The sequence below is a fragment of the Girardinichthys multiradiatus genome, chromosome 7 (genome assembly GCF_021462225.1).
Source record: "Girardinichthys multiradiatus isolate DD_20200921_A chromosome 7, DD_fGirMul_XY1, whole genome shotgun sequence".
Classification (NCBI taxonomy): Eukaryota; Metazoa; Chordata; class Actinopteri; order Cyprinodontiformes; family Goodeidae; genus Girardinichthys; species Girardinichthys multiradiatus.
This window is the reverse complement of record NC_061800.1, coordinates 6,735,141-6,755,182: the sequence shown is the minus strand read 5'-3', so window position 1 is coordinate 6,755,182 and position 20,042 is coordinate 6,735,141. Positions and strand designations below refer to the sequence as shown.

The 20,042-nt window shown below is 43.6% G+C and overlaps 1 protein-coding gene across 8 annotated transcripts in view; it reads left to right on the top strand.

Annotated features, from left to right (window-relative positions):
- The window catches only part of dgkh (diacylglycerol kinase, eta), a 106,111-nt gene that overhangs the window by 30,880 nt on the left and 55,189 nt on the right, over nt 1-20,042 (top strand). For 6 of the 8 annotated variants that reach the window (XR_007038955.1, XM_047370145.1, XM_047370144.1 and 3 more), the window contains one exon: nt 12,721-12,801. Coding sequence is in view for 5 of the 8 variants with exons in the window: in XM_047370145.1 (XP_047226101.1) it covers nt 12,721-12,801 (81 nt within the window). In the remaining 3 variants the exon portion in view is untranslated. Of the gene's footprint in view, nt 1-12,720; nt 12,802-15,316; nt 16,030-20,042 lie in introns of those variants that run through there. The other 2 variants (XM_047370147.1, XM_047370150.1) reach the window with 1 other exon arrangement.

The following is a 20,042-nucleotide window of genomic DNA, read 5'->3' as shown; positions in this document are numbered from 1 at the left end:
GTCAGCTGCTCTACCAGAGAAAACAAAATGTTAGATTTGTTTTATGCAAATGTCAAGGACTCATACATCTTTAAAGGAAGACCATAATCTTGTTTTTCTCCGCTCCGAATATAACCCCTGATTCAGTGTAAAACAATAGAAACAACAGTGAGAAGATGATAACAGGAAGCTGAAGAAGCCCTGCATGGCTCTTTTGAGGCTACAGACTGAGACACACTGTTCCAGCCACATGGAGAGGACATCAGTACCTTGACTGAGTGCTTTACCGACTATATAAGGTTCTGTGTGAATAACATCATCCCCACCAGAACATCTTGGGAGAAGACATGGAGGTGATGGAGGAGTATAAATACGCTATATTGCCAAAAGTATTTATCTGTCTACTTTTACATGTACATGAACTTTGATGACATCCTATTCTTACCCTGTAAAGTCCAGTTGATAAACGCACGGTTGTCAGCAACAGCAACGTTAAACATGTGGCAGATGTTGTAAACATCTTCCTCAAGGTTTAGGAGTGCGTTCATAGTTAGATGAGAAAACCGGAATTGCAGCCTCCACTCTAATTCATCCGACTTCTGCGTACTGTTCTGAAACCTCTGCAGATGATTGTAGATAGAATGATTATTCATAAAATGAAGAACTTTACAGACAACCCTGAAGACTGTCATACAGCAAGTGTTTTCAATCAGAGGCTTCTTCTGATCTGCTATAATACAGACTTCTACAGAAGATCCTTCCTTTCCACAGCCATCAGCATCTACGACTAGTCTCTAAAGAAGCATCGATGAGTTAGAAATAACTTTTCAGTTTCCTTTGGGTTTGTGAACTATTTTTAAATTCAATGGAATTATGCCACACTGAAGCCAGAAAATACCTTAAATATATAATAATTGTAGTAACTGTTAATATTTTCCCTGTCTTTGTCTTGTCAGTCACTAAAGACTTCAGATAATCCTGGACCACAGAATCCTGGAACATCTCAACAGAAAGTTTAAATGTTTCTTTCTTTGCTGCAAAGTACAAAAGTCATTCTGAAGAGCAGCAAACTGAAGAGGATGTCACCTCAAAGTGGACTGGGCGCAAAGTATTAGATCTCACTGTGGTGAAGATGACGATCTGGTTTTATGTTGGAGACCATAAGATGATTGTCACAAAGAAGACTAGAATAAGTAGGCTGACTGCTTTGTTGGAATGCGCTGTAATGTTTGATGGTCCTGTTTTGGTTTTGAGGGAATGTTATGTTAAGTTTAGCTTTTTTTGTTCAGCCTAAATCCCTGATAATGTTAAGGGTTGTCTTCATTAAACGTGTGAAAATTTCATCTGGAAAATTTCTGAGCAACGTGCTACTTGCAGAAATAGTAACATTTTATAGGTATATTTATTGTTCAGGTAGAACATGCTTGGTTGCAATGATAAGTATGCACTTTTTTTGGAAAATCTTAATTATTTCAGCTTTTTTTCAAGATTTAATCTTGGTTCTTTTTTGAACAGGCTGCACAATGGCGCAGTGGTTAGCACTGTTGCCATTCAGTAACACTGTCTGCATGCCACATGCAGACTCTGAATAAAAAGGAATTAAATACGGTTATTGAACAAAAATCTGGGTTATTGTTCGGGACACCAATCAACACTCGTAGAGAAGAAGCAGTTTGGTGACTTTAATATTCCAGGGGAATTGTAAACGTGAGATAATCTGCTTCACTAACCTGCAGCGCCGACAGGCAGGTGGGTAAGCCGCAGCTACGCTGACAGAGAAGGCGGAAAGCTGGGAACCCAGGGGAACAGACTGAACCCATGGATGCAAAGCATTCAGACGGAGGTCTGTTTCAGCGCTCCTCTTCAGTCTGTGTGTTGTCTCTCTGGGGAAAATCACAGACACTGAAAAACTCCGCAATTAAAGCCACAATCCAAAACATCAGTCAACTGTCATACAAAGGAAGGCATATTTATCAAGGGGTTTAGATGAGAATCAGTTGTCAGTAATTGGAGCAGGGGTTGGAGTCCCAATATGGTAAATGGACTGAATTTTATATACATACAGACCACTCAAAGCACTTTACACTAGAGCCACATTCACCCAATTGCACTGACTAATGCTCACACACCGATACACAGATTGGTAGGCAACATGAGGTTAAGAAGTGCCTTACCCAGGGGCACAGCAACATACAGCAGGAGGAAGTTCGAATTGAACCCACAACCTTCCGGTTACAAGACGACTACTCTTCCTACTGAGCCACAGTCGCCTCAGAAAGGCAGCAGAGATCTATCATGGTTAAGGCAAGGACAGAGCAATCCAGGGACATGAACTTTGCTGGTAACTAGGAAGAAAATGATAGCAGGGAGAGCTGGATTTCTTCTGGCACGAAGCTGGCAAGAACCTGGCAGAGGGGCAGAGGCTGGTAAGAGCTGAAGTAGTGCTGCACACAGGTGAGACAGGGAGACAATTAGGCCTGGCTCAGGTGTGCCAAATAAGGCTGATTAGAGCAAAGGAATTACATGGTGACATGAAAACATGAAGCACAGGTATGGCATGGCAGAAAAGTGAATCAGTACTGTTCTCATCAGCTGTAAGTGTAAAGTTATCATAATTAACAGAAATAAAGGCTTTAAAACATCAGTCTGTGTGTAATTAATTTATATATTGTGTTTTACATAATGCGTGTGAATGAAGTTACTGAAATAAATAAACGTTTCAGTAATAGTCATATTTTTTAAATATGACTGTTAGTCTAAAAACTGAAGAAGTCTTTTGGATGAGAGACGAAGTGTCTTCAACAATCAAGAAGTGTAGTTGTGTTCTACTTAAGGACTTAGGATTGTCATGTTCTGTGATATTTTTCATCACACCATACACCAGTGAATTGTTTGATGAAAAATAAACCATTGAATTCCCACAAGATTCTTTAAATTAAGAGCATCCTAAGCTTTGTCCCATGCAGGTAAGACAAGAGCTACTCATAAGAATCAACAACGGCTTCTCTTAAACTAAAACGTTCTGTGCTTTTCACACTTGTTAACATCTCTTTCCTTTTCTGTTTTTTAACCCAACTTTCATGATCTGGGACACGTGTGTGTGTTTGTGTGTATTTGCACATGTAGTCTGGCAGCGCCTTGGCGCGCTGGCAGGAGCGGGCGCTGCGCAGGGTGTCCAGGAGCCGCGTGTGCTGGCGAGTTCTGTCCGTGTGCTGGACGGGCGCACGGCGCTCCCCTCCACCTCTCGGTGCCAGTGGATCTGAGGAGGGCCTAGTGAGAATTCGGGTCAGCATGGCTCAGCCACAGGGCCAGTCCAACAATATGCAGTAGTGCCGCATTCATGTCATATGGCTAAAGTATTGGTTCCAGAAGGGTTTAATGTTCACTGATAAATTGATTGGGATCATTAAAATAGTAGAAAAAAAACTCATTCAATTCTATCACCCCAGTCTCAACTCTGTGAAGGCCTTTATGGTTTTTCTGTATGGCTCGAAGGTGCTCTATTTAATCATATATGCCCAGATTTGGCTCCAGAGTGGTTTAGAGACTTGAGCAAGTTCAGTTTGCTAGTCTAAGTTGTCCTTAAAAAAGCGAATGACTTTCTGTGACAGTAAAAAGGGATCAACTCAAGATTACTGAGAAAACAGAGGATATATCAAGGTCTACACATATCTACATTACAAAAGTAATTGAAATGAGAATACAACAACTCATTTGAAATGGGTACACAGTCAATAATGTAATCCAGACATTTCTTTCTAGAAACAGGAAAAATAGGAAAATTAAATAACAAAATGTTTTTGTTTTAAAATACATAAACTAATAAAATGAAATGTGAGGTACTTTTGTAAGGCCAAAAGTTGATTAACAATGTTTAACACAGGGCATTTGGTGTACACTTTGAAAATAATATTAAAAAGGAATAAATGAAATAATGAATCAATCAGTCTATCAATTAATTGATCAAAATTGAGTAATCAACAGTAAGGTCTAAGAGACAAAGATCCGTTACTCTCTTTCTTCCTGGTTTTTGTCCAGTTCTTGTGATGCCTGCTGCTGTGTCCCTATCATTTTCTCCTGGAAGTTTCCAGTGTAGCTGATAAAGGTATGGTCCAAACCCTGGTCCAGCCCCTGCCTTTCATAGTGCCCCATGGAGCAGTTCCTTACACATACTCTGGACTCCACCTTTATCAAAAAATAAATAATTGCAAAAGCCAAAATAACACACAGGTGTGTGTCAGCAGGTGAGAGAGCTCTAAGGAGAGAGTCTGTTTGTTACACTATTAATTTTATTTTTAATCCAAGAGACAAAAACTGACAAACAACAGTGTAATTAAGATGCACTAATTAAGATGCACCAAGCCTCAAGAACAATATTAGCTCTGTACTCATTAGTAACTGTCTTAATCACAAATAAATTTTATTTTGTGTATCTGAACTAGTAAAACATGGCCTTAAACAATATATTATTCTTTTACATGTTCTTCATCTAGACTCTCATCCAATATATTCTAAACCTGGTTTAAGTTATTCTTCCCTTTTCTCAGTTTCACATTAGAGTTAGGGTACCTAGAATGGAAACTTTAATTCATATAATTTCTAAAGGTAATCTCATGGCACTATGCAAAAGAAACCGCTCAACTTCATATGTAGCATTCATTCAGTTGAATCCAGTGTAACAGTCAGATTTAGTAGATAATATATTCCAATTAGTAAATTGAAGGAAGCCAAGAACTGCCTCTACTCTTAACCTTAGGACTATGAAAAAAATTGCTTTTCGGTTTGATTTGTGTGCCTTTAAAAAGTTATATAATCATTTAGTTTTCTTTTTAATTATCTGTGGAGATAAGATTGAACAGAAGTGACAGAGATCAAATAACACACTTCATCAGCTGCTTACTTAGATGGCACAGTATCAAGTGAAATGAAAAAGTCAGCCAATGTTCTGGGGTTAAACAACAAGCCTCTTATTCATTTTGATTAATGTATTTAGGCTCCTTTATTAAAAGTATAAAATGATAAACATGCAGAAATTATGTCTCCCACTGCTGACCTATCACTTACCAAACTCTGACGTATCATGGTCAGATCATTAGCTTCATCTGGCTTCTCAGTAGTCTTTTTTGACCCGTGTTGCTGTACAGTTTGTATTTCCAGAAGAAAGTTTTTAGGTTTTCTGAAACAGTGCAAAAAGTCATCTTTTGTTTATTTTGTTGATTTCCTTTTTTTAATTCGTTTTTATTCTTCTTAGTGTCCAACTTTGTCATAGCGAGAAAGCAAATGTTGATCAAAGTCAGGTTGTTTAAACAAGGAGATAAAAGGTAAAGTATAAATATATTCTATCTAAAAGTAAATCAGTGGCTTCTAAACATTGCAGCCTATCATAATGCCACAAGAGACTCATGCCTCTAATCCAATGTCGCTCAGTACCATCTTGCACCCAGAAGTACATTTAAACTGAGAAAGCTTAACAATGTTATAGACAAAGCTCTGATTGCCAGAATTGGATGATTTCAATCAAGACCATTACCAGTAACTTTGCATTAACCTCTATCTGTAATGTTAAGGTGGTACATCAGAGCACAGTCAATGGCTGAGATGTTTAGGTGTAATGTTACCAGGGATGCAGATAGATTTGTTTGAACTTAGGAGAACCAAATGCTTTGCTCTCTTGTGGAGGTCTGTGGTTGTTTCAGCAGTGCACTGTCATACCTGCACATTACTGTTGATGTGCTTGACTGGCCTCCCCTCAGTTTAGATCAGGTTCTCATTATAAATGTAGCTAAAATACTGTACTTAGCTAAAATGATAGCATCTATAGTACCTTGGAAAGTGTTTATTTCCCATGAACTTTTCCACATTTTGACTTATCACAGACATGAACTTCAACAAAGAAAGTTTTAAATTCATCTTTTAATTTTATCAATTTAACATTGCTTAACAATAATATTACTGGAAGTAATGTTAATGTTTTGGAGTGATCCAACCAGAGTCCCTACTTGAATCTGATGGAAGATGATGGCTGATGTCAAGAATGTCTTTATTTATTAATCAGAAAGTTATGTATTTTCAGCTTTCCATTGGAAGTCCCTGGTTTATCACAAAAACCCTTTAATAAAACACATTGCAATTTGTGGCAAAATGTGGAAAATTCAAGAGGTATGAATATCCTTCCCAACCGATCAGAAAGTGTAATTAAAATGATTTTTTAAGTTCCTATAAAAGGGAAGTTGGATCGTGAAGACACTGAGAAAAATCTTTATCTTTGTACATACAAATAAAGCTTGGAATAAATTGAGAGTGCAGATGTTTGTTTTACTGCACTTCAGAAAACCTCCAAACTTTTCTGCAGGAACCATCCAGTCATTTTACCTAGTGTGTTACAAGCCCTACAATCTTCTGTCATAGCCAATTATGTCCTTCTGTATAGATTTAATAAATACCCACTGTCCTACATGTCCATCCACTCTAGTGTTTCTAAGATGGCTTGGCTCGCTGTGCTGCCCTACACAAGAAATCTGACCTTCTCATTGATCCATCAGAGAGGCTTCATCTCAGCAGCACAGCAGCTTGTCCTCCTCTCCTTTCTCACCCATCACTAACTTAGACAAAATCAGTGTCAGACCTTAGAAAATAACCATAAAAGTCTATCCACCCATCCATTCCTCCCTCCCTGCCAGAAAGTACCCAGTAGCCTATGGTTCTGTAATCCATGCCAAGTCTTGTTCCAAACAGAAAGCAGAATGAATGATGTGAAGCATCAGAGGAAAGGAAAGGAGGCTAGTTCAGGTTGCTGAGATGCTGCCACTGAGCTCGGCTGTGGATTTATAGGTAACACAAGGTCTGAATGCCTGCATTTTTCCACCCATCTTTCAGCTTTCCTTAAAACTTCACTTTAAGTATGTCTGTACACACATACATAAGTGTGTTATTGTACAGCTGGTGGTGTGGTGGTAGGGGGTCGGTGAGAACAGTTACCACATACACACTTGCACATGATGCTACCATACAGCAATAGAGCATCCAACGGCATTGGCACACCATCCATGCTCGTAATCACCAGCGTCTATTCCACACACACTTGTAGCCATATGTGGAAATGCTGACACACACATACAAAGAGTACGATTTGGCTCCCTCTCCAGCCTGGCCTGGGGTGAGTGTTGTTGACTGGGCATTCCCTCTGACAGCTGTAGCAGCTCACTCCTCCAACACACACACACATGGAGTCAGAGGGCATTCCTTTGACGGCATTGGGTTTTGGCCTGCTGCCCTTTCGGCTCAGCGGCAAGCCTTACACATAACGGCACAGTTAGGATATCATGTTCCTGTTCCGGCTCCCCTTGACGTCTGGCTCCAGGTCCTCCACCACACAAATTTAATAAAAAACAGTAGCATCCACCATTATGCCTTACAGCCCATTCTCATATAGGGAAACAGACAAAACGATAGGGAAGGGACCTCTAGTTCCTCTGAGGGTTTTAGTTATCCTGTTATGTGGTGAAGCGCATTTCCGGCACTTGGAGAAAAGGATGGCTGTTTAAGAGATCCAGACAAAGTGGACCTTTTGTTGTTGACCAAAAAAGGCAATTTTTTATTTTTGCTTGGAACAACAAAAGATTTTGTGTATAATAGGACCCAGCTTAGAAAGCATATATAGGTGTGACTAAACCCATAAACCTTGACATTTGGCACAGAGTCAGTTTCTATTACTTAAAGCAGTACAGAGGAATGCCAAAATGATCTATACTACTTCTAAACTTTTACAACATCTTGATTCATACAGTTATAAGTAACAAAGTTGTAGTGTTCACCAGATCCAACCTTTAAATCTTGTTCCTACTGCCTTTAAAATATCCTTGAAGGTAAATAATTGATGCTGAATTCTGATGCTGATTTATTTCAATAATACATCAAATGAATCCTTGATTATGTGTAATTAATTCAGTAGATGGCAAACAAATCAGAATCAGAGAAATATTCAGAATCTCTTTGCTTTACAATGCGTTTGTCACGGTTCTGTCACGGTTTACTTGGAATTGGACCTCAGAATGCAGACGAGCAGGCAGCGTGATGGTAAGTGAAGAAAGATTTAATTACAAAAACTCACACTCAGCAGGAGGCAGGAACAAAACAAACGGGCAGGCAAGACAGGCATGGCATGATAAAAAAAAAAAAAAAACTTGGTTAGAGTACTAGACATGAGAGCTAGACATGAGCATGAGAGTGAAAGATGTTTCCGCAAAGACTAACAGAACAGGTGTGAATATATGGCGTGAAAACCAGGTGGAGTAAGGAGACGGATTAACTTGAAGCAGGTGAACTGAATAAACTTAATTAACAGAACAAAACGTGACTGGAGCAAAACAGAGACTCTTGAACACACACTAGAAAAACATGAAGCAAAAGTATAACCAGATCCGAAAACCAGAGGGTCGGCCGGACCCTCTGTGGCGTGAGCAGGAGGCGTGACGCCTCTGTGACGTGAGCAGGAGCTGAGGCGTCGGCCGGACCCTCCTTGACGTGAGCAGGAGCTGAGGCGTCGGCCGGACCCTCTGTGGCGTGAGCAGGAGGCGTGACGCCTCTGTGACGTGAGCAGGAGCTGAGGCGTCGGCCGGACCCTCCTTGACGTGAGCAGGAGCTGAGGCGTCGGCCGGACCCTCTGTGGCGTGAGCAGGAGGCGTGACGCCTCTGTGACGTGAGCAGGAGCTGAGGCGTCGGCCGGACCCTCCTTGACGTGAGCAGGAGCTGAGGCGTCGGCCGGACCCTCTGTGGCGTGAGCAGGAGGCGTGACGCCTCTGTGACGTGAGCAGGAGCTGAGGCGTCGGCCGGACCCTCCTTGACGTGAGCAGGAGCTGAGGCGTCGGCCGGACCCTCTGTGGCGTGAGCAGGAGGCGTGACGCCTCTGTGACGTGAGCAGGAGCTGAGGCGTCGGCCGGACCCTCCGTGACGTGAGCAGGAGCTGAGGCGTCGGCCGGACCCTCCGTGACGTGAGCAGGAGCTGAGGCGTCGGCCGGACCCTTAGTGGCGTGAGCAGAGGCGTCGCCGGGGCCCCCGATGACTTGAGCAGAGGCGTCAACTCTTACGACGTCTTCTGCGCCGTGTGGAGGGGGTTGAGGCTGACTTAGGGTCAAGCTGAGGCTGTGGTGTGTCTGGCTGTGGTCCTGGAGTCCTGACGTGGGCTACTCTGCAGCAGCAGCGGCTTCCTGGAGTCCTGACGTGGGCTGCTCTGCAGCAGCAGCAGCGCCCTGGAGACTTGACGTGAGCTACTCTGCAGCAGCGCCCTGGAGTCCTGACGTGGGCTACTCTGCAGCAGCAGCGGCTTCCTGGAGTCCTGACGTGGGCTGCTCTGCAGCAGCTGCAGCGCCCTGGAGACTTGACGTGGGCTGCTCTGCAGCAGCGCCCTGGAGTCCTGACGTGGGCTGCTCTGCAGCAGCAGCGGCTTCCTGGAGTCCTGACGTGGGCTGCTCTGCAGCAGCAGCGGCTTCCTGGAGTCCTGACGTGGGCTACTCTGCAGCAGCGCCCTGGAGTCCTGACGTGGGCTGCTCTGCAGCAGCAGCAGCGCCCTGGAGTCCTGACGTGGGCTACTCTGCAGCAGCAGCGGCTTCCTGGAGTCCTGACGTGGGCTGCTCTGCAGCAGCAGCGGCTTCCTGGAGTCCTGACGTGGGCTGCTCTGCAGCAGCAGCAGCGCCCTGGAGACTTGACGTTGGCTGCTCTGCAGCAGCGCCCTGGAGTCCTGACGTGGGCTGCTCTGCAGCAGCAGCAGCGCCCTGGAGACTTGACGTGGGCTACTCTGCAGCAGCGCCCTGGAGTCCTGACGTGGGCTACTCTGCAGCAGCAGCGGCTTCCTGGAGTCCTGACGTGGGCTGCTCTGCAGCAGCAGCAGCGCCCTGGAGACTTGACGTTGGCTGCTCTGCAGCAGCGCCCTGGAGTCCTGACGTGGGCTACTCTGCAGCAGCAGCGGCTTCCTGGAGTCCTGACGTGGGCTACTCTGCAGCAGCAGCGGCTTCCTGGAGACTTGACGTGGGCTGCTCTGCAGCAGCGCCCTGGAGACTTGGAGGATGGCAGTAAAACAGCCTTACTGCTGCTTCATACTCCATCTCGATCTGCCTTATCTTCTCCATCAGCTCAGGAGAGGAACACAGGAGACCAGTCGTCCTGAGGATCTTTATTTGGCTTGCAGTGAACCTCAAGCGCTGCTCCAGCTCGGCAGGTGTTGCCCTAGAACACCGGGCTGGAGCGAGCGCAGACGGCATGGGCGGAGGTGCAGCGAGCCTGGGAGACAGTGCTGTGGCAGACGGAGATGCGGGCAAACTTGCTGCAGCCCTCACGTCAGCTGGCAGTGAAACCACCTCCTCGCCAGGCCACCGGCTGGGAATCCCTGCATGACGGTGATTCTTGCGGCGGGAAGAAGATGACGGCTTTGTTGCTGGTACGGAAGCAGGTGGGGAACGTCGGAGCTGAGGCGGAGGGACAGAACAGCCCTCCCGAACTCTCTGGCGCTGGGCCGCCTCACGCTCCATCTGTTCCAGCAGCAGAGGAGACGGCAGAACCTCCAAATCAGTCGGCAGAAGTCTCATCGCCTCCTTCATCTGCTGCTTAACCCAGCGATCCCTGGCGCTCTCCTGCCTACTGTCCGCGAGGTCCATGTTTGGCGGAAACATTCTGTCACGGTTCTGTCACGGTTTACTTGGAATTGGACCTCAGAATGCAGACGAGCAGGCAGCGTGATGGTAAGTGAAGAAAAGGTTTAATTACAAAAACTCACACTCAGCAGGAGGCAAGAACAAAACAAACAGGCAGGCAAGACATGCATGGCATGATAAAAAAAAACAAGACTGGGTTAGAGTACTAGACATGAGAGCTAGACATGAGCATGAGAGTGAAAGATGTTTCCGCAAAGACTAACAGAACAGGTGTGAATATATGGCATGAAAACCAGGTGGAGTAAGGAGACAGATTAACTTGAAGCAGGTGAACTGAATAAATTTAATTAACAGAACAAAACGTGACTGGAGCAAAACAGAGACTCTTGAACACAAATTAGAAAAACATGAAGCAAAAGTATAACCAGATCCGAAAACCCAAACTTGACAAAACATGAACAAGACGACAAAACAAAAGCATGACCAGGAAAATAAACAGAAACGATTCAAAACTTGAACAGTGAAAAACATAAGGAAAAACCCCGAAACCAAAAACCAAACAACCCTACATCATGACAGCGTTACAATGTTCTCCATCAACTTTTAAATTTTGATACATAGACTTAAGAAGAAATATAGAAAAGAAACACCTCTACAATTATTAGTGCTTTTTAGTTTTTATTGCATAGAACATGTTTGCCATTCAGTTCCACTCTGCTCCTGCAATATGAGACTAACAAGCTGGTCTTAGCTGGTTAATTGGTTGGGCTGGATAACCAGCCTGCAGGCAAATACTAAAAACAATAGCTTTTCTTAGCTTTGTTTTAAAACCATGTTACCTGTTCATCTGTTTTGTAACGGATGAAGTTGATCTTACACCTGCATGGATACAAGTTTTCCAGTGTTATTGCTAATCGTCAGGAAATATTTGAGAGGTCCAGGCTTTCTAATGGAACAAAACACCGAACCCAAAGACGCCTCTAGGCTGTGCAGAATGTATTTGAACATAGAGAAGGATTGTGTACCGTCTTTCAATCTGTAACACTTTCAACCATTTGATCTCAATCCTGTGGACCTGAAGAGAAGGGTTCAAACCGCTGGGAATGAGGAAGAGGTTTTACCAAGCTGACATGTTCTCTCTTGCAGTACCAGTTTTATATGGAAGGTAAAAACCTCTAGGATTTCAAGGTTTTTTAAATATCATTCAAATCAAACAATTTTTCAGACTGGAGTTGTCTAAATGCACATTTTGTCTTGGTCTACTTCTGATAACCTCTGCTTTGTAATATCAAGATGCTCAGAGGTTTCTACAGCTGATGTTTAGGTGTCAAAACTTATCAAGCAAACTGCATTTCAAACTATCTGAACTATCCTTTTAAGGACTTCTTTGGTATCGCATTTACAGATCCTTAAATTAGTTTATATGACAATGGCTAGAAAAGAAGCTTAATACTACTAATGGGTGGAAAATATTTAGATGCATGCTATTTCAGTATGACAGTTTAGTAAAAGTATAAGTGTGGCCATAATCCCTTCCTTTATATGAAATGATTGGATCACGGAGGGTTTCAAATAGTCAGATTTTGCAGTAGAACACTTGGCTTCACTTAGTGTTTTATGGCTGTTTTGCATTTGTTGAAATTGATGCCATAAACTAAAATAATACTCAGCTTTAAAGACTAAGAAAACCATTTCCAATTCAGGTGCTTTAAACGCATATAATTTAACAGCTCCAACCAAAATGACAACAACAAGACAGTGTAAGATGTTTCTTAAGCAATAAAACATAATTTATTTCTATTGTCTGTCAATTCTTGTCCTTAATATTTGCCATAGCTCTTGTATTAGCTTCCATTTTATACTGAGAAGTTTCCTTTTAAGCTTTGCATTGCTGTGGCCATGATAAGACATGTCTCTCCAAAGCCTCATCTTTGTCTTCATACTACAGTTCACTTTAACCTCAGCTTAACCTGATGTGTTGTCAGTAATGGGGAAAAAAGCTAATTTTATTATTTTCCTTTGTGTCCCTCATCTCTCTGTGCTGTCTTCTCTGGATCTCCTTCCTCGTTATAACTGATCCCTGTCTCCGCTGCAGTCCCTTATCTTTGATGAGGTGGACCTATCAGATGCCAGTGTTGCAGAGTCCAGCACAAAGAATGTCAACAACAGCTTCACAGTGAGTTCTTCTTGCTGTCTTAATACACATTTAATTCACACTATGTCACAGTGGAGATGACAGTCACAACCAAACCAACAGTTCTCCATTTTTGTTTTACATTTTGATCTGTTTGTTGGCTGAAGGTTTGGTGGACTAACATTGCAGCCTGTGAAAAAAGAGGAATGGAAACCTTACACAAATGCTAGCTTTTGAAACTTGTTGCTCTAAAACCTGTTTGGTGTTTCCTAGCTATGCCTGAAGCACACTTTTAAGGCCGGTTCTGATTTCAATATGATCAAGCTGTGATCTGCAGACACTAGATTTGATTGAGTCATTTTCTTTCTAAATACGGTAATTAACAGCAGAGATACATCCAGCTAAAGAGACAAAACCATACAAGATACTGGGTGCATGAAAAGACAAGATGGGAGCAAAATCTTACGTATCCCAAATGCCGTAAAAAGCTTTCACAAATCACAAACGGCCAGACCACAAACCTTAAAACATAATAGTATGTCTTATGGTAATTGTAGCTTTGTCCAACATGATATTGGTGAAGAAAAAGTCTTGATTTACATTTTTCACTATGAAGTCCTTAATTCATTGTATTGTAACAATACAGTATAACAAGCCAGTCATAAATTCTACATTAACTAAGGAGCAAAGGTGACATCAGTGTTTGTGTATGATTTCTGAGCTTTAGTTAAAGACAGTGCTATCTCCCAGCTTTTATTATGTAAGTATTTTTTTAAATACTTACCAAGAATAACAGATTTAAACTGACAGGATAAAGTGGAGCCACTCCTGTGTAATTTGTTTAGCCCTTATGTTGTCTGCTTTGGTCTTTCCTGGTTCAGAAGTAAACTGAATGTAAGTGACTGCTGAGGTTTGAATGGAAACACTCAGCTTACACAGTCAACCCCAATAAGCGATGCATCCCCACATCAAGATGCTGCCACCAACATGTTTCCCTGTTGGGATGTTGTGCTCAAGCTGATGGGCAGTGCTAGTTTTCCTGCCACATACAGTGCTGTGAAAAAGAATGTTCCTCCTTACAAATTTCTTCCGTTTTTTCTCCAATGTTTCAGATCATCAAATCCATTTTTATCAGCCTTATTCAGGCACCTTGGAGGGGTTTTGACTATGAACAGTCACATCTGAATGCCACAGCATCTCAACGAGATTTAAGTCTAGACTTTGACTAGGCCACTCCAAAACCTTCAGTCAATTGGTAACCCAAGTGTGCTTATGCTGAAGACCATGAACTGATGGGGGTTTCCAATATGGAGCAGAAATAAAAACTAAAGCAACCCCAGAAGGTCACGCAGCCGCCACCAAGTTTAGCTGTCTGTATGATGTTAATTCCTGATTTAAAAGGAGGGCAATTACTTTTCAGCTGGGGCTGGGTTGGTTTTGAAGCTTTTTATCCCTTAAAAAAGGAAATTAACATTTGAAAACTGCTAGTTAAAATTTACTCAGGTTATTGTTTTCTGATATTAAATTAAATAGAATAAATCTTGTAAGTGGCAAATAGGGCTCCTTGTTTACTGAAAAACACAATTGTGACAATTATTATTTTCATCAATACTGGTTATTCAATTTTTGCACGTGGAGTACAGTAGCTTGCCATGAAACAGAAAATGCTCCCTGACACGCCCTCGTTTAACGTTCAAATAGCAGTTCTGGTTGTTGTCCATCTGACTTATTCCAGGTATGATGAAATCATGCTATCTACAGTGAGATGTTTGGTACCTACGATGCATCAATTTATATGGTGATGCTGCTTTCACTCTCCTTCACTTGCTCTGATATCTATACTGACACTGACTATTCAGAACAAGAAGGCACATGGCACATGGGCTCTTACCCTGAGAGAGGTGGAAGCGATAATCACCTCCGAGACATTACAAATTAAGAGTGTACTGGCAAAGTGGAATATGGCAAAGTAATAGTATTAAAGAATATAATTGTTTTCTGGCACTTTTATGATTTTGACGAAATCGAAATTGAATGAATAATAATTAATTACAAATCCCCAGGAGAAATTACTTTATACCTTTCTTTTCACCAAATACTATCAGTGTTATGTAATACTAACCCGAACCCCTTTTTTAGTGGAACTTCCATTAATAAAACATAAGCATGATCATTTTACAGCAAATTTTTAATCTTTAAATGGCTAACTTGTTAAAGGCAATGCAAGCATTATTTAATGGCCACATGCTTTATAGTGACAAATATATTTTGTCTGTTACTGGACATCAAATGTCCTCAACACTCTCTCACAGTCACTACATCTTCAGGTGGATTATTATAAGGGTGTGGAGGAAAATGGGCTTTCCATGGCATACTGGGTATTTTGTTTCATTTACCAGCATAAGTTTCTCACATGCTTCTCACCAAAACATGTCTTCTGGAGGAAAACAAGTGATGCTGCTGTAAGTTGTTGCTTGTTTTATGTGAACGAGGTGCAGGGAAAGGAAGTACACAAGGATTATGAGCAAATAGGAGAAAAACTGAAAGTGAAAAAGTTTGCGGTGCCCTCTGCTTTCTATAAATTACTCTTCCTCCCCAGGGATGTTGCTATAAAAAGAACTGAAGAGGAAGAGGAGGAAGGCTTGGGAGCAGAGCCCTGAGGGGAGCGTGTGGCTATTTTTAGCAGCGCCTTGAAACGCTTCACTGAGTGCCTACGTGTGCCTGCTGCATGTGTGCTATGACATGGATTAGGAACTGAGATGGTGTGATGTTAATGGTTGCAATAGTTTACGTATTTACATGTTCAGAAACAAAAACATTGGATGCTTCAATATTGCTGATGGAGCTGAGTTAGGACGAAGGTTTCAGTTATATAAAGGTAAAATAAATGCAGAAAATAGCCTTCATGAGGATCCTTCTGAGGTGCTCAGAGGGAGGGCGAGCAAGAAGAGAAGGAAGTGAAGGAGGGAGGGAGCTTGAAAGAGCCAGAAATAGAAAAAAAGGCAAGAATGTAGAGATGAAAGAGCACCCTGAATGTATTATTACTGATGAGTGACTGCAGTTTGAGACTGCAAAGGCAAGCACACCGAAAGCTAGACCAGCGAAGGAAATCCTGGAGTGATGTCACTTTGCCGCTGACTGCATTCACACACATGCTCTCCCTGGTGGGGTGGGGGGGACGTTGTGGGAGCGAAAAAAGGAGTGGAAGGACAGAGACAGAAGAAGGGCAAGGAAAAACAGACTAAAGCGGAGGAATGGTGAAGCAGAAAGGTAATGTAGCTGCAGCTGTTGTTTAACATGCATGCCATTAGTTTACAGCAACAAGGGAACACCAGGCTTTACGGTCCATAGCAGAGACATTGCTTCTTTATCAAAATGTACACTGTCTGTTTGTCTGTCGCTGTGCCATTCTGCTCCCTGAGGGGCATGACTGATGTTGTTGGCGTCCTCTGTGCAGTTTGGTGCTGCTTGGTTGAGTAGTTCGTAGAATTCTTTGAGTCATGTCGGCGCAGAGATGCTTCATGCACATTCATGTGTGTGTCGTGCAGAAGTCTCCTCAGGGGAGAGAGCAAGGACATTCTGGATATACCAGCAACATCAGAAACAGTTACTATACAGTTAGAGACAGGAATCATTTTTCTCTCACTTTTTCCAGACTGGCAATTAAAGCTTCCACCTACAACTATTAACATAACAAACCAAACACACATGCAGACCATTGCGCATTAATAAAATAATTAATGTGATGTATTTAAATAACAGAGTTGCAAGTTTGTTATTACAAATTTAGAGTAAAGCATCTGAACAAAATGTTCTATCCCCATGCATCTTGGCTTGATGTAGCCTTCTCTGTTTGTGTATTTGAACATGAAGCTTTAGCAGCCAGCTGATTTTCTTCTCTGTCTTCTTTAAGCTCTGTCTTTTAGACTGTCACTTTGATCTGGTGTGTGTGTGTGTGTGTGTGTGTGTGTGTGTGTGTGTGTGTGTGTGTGTGTGTGTGTGTGTATTGATGAGGCTGTTGTAGCTTGTAGATGGAGCACCTTGACCTCCACGTGAGGGAGCACTCAGCCCAACCCAAACGCTAGAGACTGGCCAGGAAAGCCCGCCTCTCGTCTTTCAGATTGGCTCTATTACAGCATTCCCCCTGCGAATTTACAGGGAAACTCACAACAAAGCACACTGGTTTTCTTTGTGTATTTCAGTTGCTGTTTGGTATTAAATAATGGTTATTTATAGGGACCGACTGTTTTTCAATTTGTTTTGTAAGATTTAGAAATGCAGGGATTCTGTCAGTCCTGCATTTGTGTTTCAGTGTTTAGAGCTCCTAGTTAGACAGGTCAGCAAAATCAAAACAACTCACTTCACATGTAGTATCTCACCTGTATAACGATATTTTATGGTCAGGTTTTCTATTTTGTGGTAAAGTGTTGTTTAATCAAGATAAAATTTACCCTCCACATGCATGTGCCTCTGATGTCATTACATAAGGGAACAGATCAGAATATGTCAAAATACAAGGGTGCCAACTTTTACAAAGACCTAAAAAAATTATGCTTCCTTGTAAAAGTCTCATATAGGTGCTCTGTTGATGAGACAGGAATTCTGGATTCTCAGTTTTTTTTAATGAAAGCAGAACACTTGATTCTTGCCCAGGTTTGACATTTTCCTATCTCACCTTCATCATCTATAATACAAGAAGATCAGCGTTCAAAAAATATCTTTGTAGCCTTTCTGCTGTCAGCGGTCCTTAATTAGCTATATTTGGAGCAGAGGCAACGTCACATGGTGTGTGTGAAAGAGGAGCTGCTGTAAATCAGGGTTTAACTCATATTCTAAAATAAAGAAAACTACTACAGAGGTGACATTTTAACCTGGCGTTAGCATCTTACCATAGCAATTAACATAGTTAGCATTACTAAAACAGCTCTCTCTCTCTCTGTAATGGAGTTTAAAACGAAAATTCAACATGGAAGACTCACCATCACCTCCAGCTTCGTCTAATTACTCCTTCATGCGGTTCTGCTCCACCAATCAGCGTCAAGTCTGCATTTCTCCCAGGCCAATCATCCTTCAAGGCTCCTCTTTAAAAGATCTTCATCCATGAAGCCCTCCGTTCTGCAGCTGAACTTTGACGTTCAGCCACGTCATGTTCGACTTCAGTCTGACAATCTGATGGCTTCTCGTGTTGTTCGCGACAGACGTTCGCCCTCCTTCCTCCTTAGTAGCTCACAGAACCATTCGCCTGGCCTCCTGCTTTGCCGTCCATTCTCCGTCATTCCCAGTCCAGACCGTGCTGCATGTCTCCTGACTCCGATCTGGATTTATCCCACCTCGCTCAGCTTTCCGCGCTCCTGCCGCAGCATAAATCTCTCCTTCCACCTCCACCTTCCACCTCCTGCGGAAGCGCCGTAAAATCCTCCTGCCAGGCGTCGCCGAGGTTTACCTGCTCCACCCTGGCTCCCGCTGCACATTCCTGCCTGTTTTCTGCATGCAGCTTCTCCTCTGATCCTCGTCTCTCAAACCGACCCTCCCACATCTCAAGCTTCAACGTCTTCTTCTACTCCAGTCATACCTCAATCTTCTCTGCTTCATGCACATCGTCCATGGATTCTCTCCAGCACTCCATTCATCTCACTCAACATCTCCAGAGTTCGCCTCCAATTTGGCCATGTCAGCTTCCTCTTCTCCGCTCTACCGGCGCCCAGCCTGCTCCTCGGCCCCTCCCATCTGTGTTCACCTTGCTTGTCTCTAGGTGAGATGCATCACTCCATTTTTTTCCCATTCCTTTTTCAACCTTCAGCTACATTTCAGGCATTCAGTGTTTCTCACTTCTCTTTTTCTCTCAGGCAGATTCTATGCTCCCACACATTCCAACGTCCCACCTAGGCTCCTTTCCTAGATTCTGCAGGGGCAGCACATTAATCCAGTCTCCAGAATAAGAATCACCGTTCACATTGTCGACAAAGCTGATTAATCTTTAACACTCATCGACGTTTGCTGCTCTCTCAGTTTAAAGAAGGGCTTCATGTTTTTATTTTGGAGTTCTAACTCCAAAGTTAAAGTTGTCGGACCGCTTGGACAGTCAGTTTTCTCAGTCCACATCTAAAGAACTGGACAAGATTTAAGGGTCCACTCATCGTTGGCTCACACAGCAAACCAGTTTGGACACACATAATGCAGGGCTTTAGTAGCGTGAAGACATTACAATCAGTTTTTTCAAATATTATTTGTCAGGCACTGCCACATCTACGCCTTGTCAGGCACTGCCCCATCTACGCCTTGTCAGGCACTGTCCCATCTACGCCTTGTCAGGCACTGCCCCATCTACGCCTTGTCAGGCACTGCCCCATCTACGCCTTGTCAGGCACTGCCCCATCTACGCCTTGTCAGGCACTGCCCCATCTACGCCTTGTCAGGCACTGCCCCATCTACACCTTGTGAGGCACTGCCCCATGTACGCCTTGTGAGGCACTGTCCCATCTACACCCTGTCAGACACTGCCCCATATACGCCTTGTCAGGCACTCTCCCATCTACGCCTTGTCAGGCACTGCCCCATCTACGCCTTGTCAGGCACTGCCCCATCTACGCCTTGTCAGGCACTGCCCCATCTACGCCTTGTCAGGCACAGCCCCATCTACGCCTTGTCAGGCACTGCCCCATCTACGCCTTGTCAGGCACTGCCCCATCTACGCCTTGTCAGGCACAGCCCCATCTACACCTTGTCAGGCAGTGCCCCATCTACGCCTTGTCAGGCACAGCCCCATGCATCTACGCCTTGTCAGGCACTGTCCCATCTACGCCTTGTCAGGCACTGCCCCATCTACGCCTTGTCAGGCACTGCCCCATCTACGCATTGTCAGGCACAGCCCCATCTACGCCTTGTCAGGCACTGTCCCATCTACGCCTTGTCAGGCACTGCCCCATCTACGCCTTGTCAGGCACTGCCCCATCTACGCCTTGTCAGGCACTGCCCCATCTACGCCTTGTCAGGCACAGCCCCATCTACGCCTTGTCAGGCACTGCCCCATCTACGCCTTGTCAGGCAGTGCCCCATATACGCCTTGTCAGGCACTGCCCCATCTACACCTTGTGAGGCACTGCCCCATGTACGCCTTGTGAGGCACTGCCCCATGTACGCCTTGTGAGGCACTGTCCCATCTACGCCTTGTCAGGCACTGTCCCATCTACGCCTTGTCAGGCACTGCCCCATCTACGCCTTGTCAGGCACTGCCCCATCTACGCCTTGTCAGGCACTGCCCCATCTACGCCTTGTCAGGCACT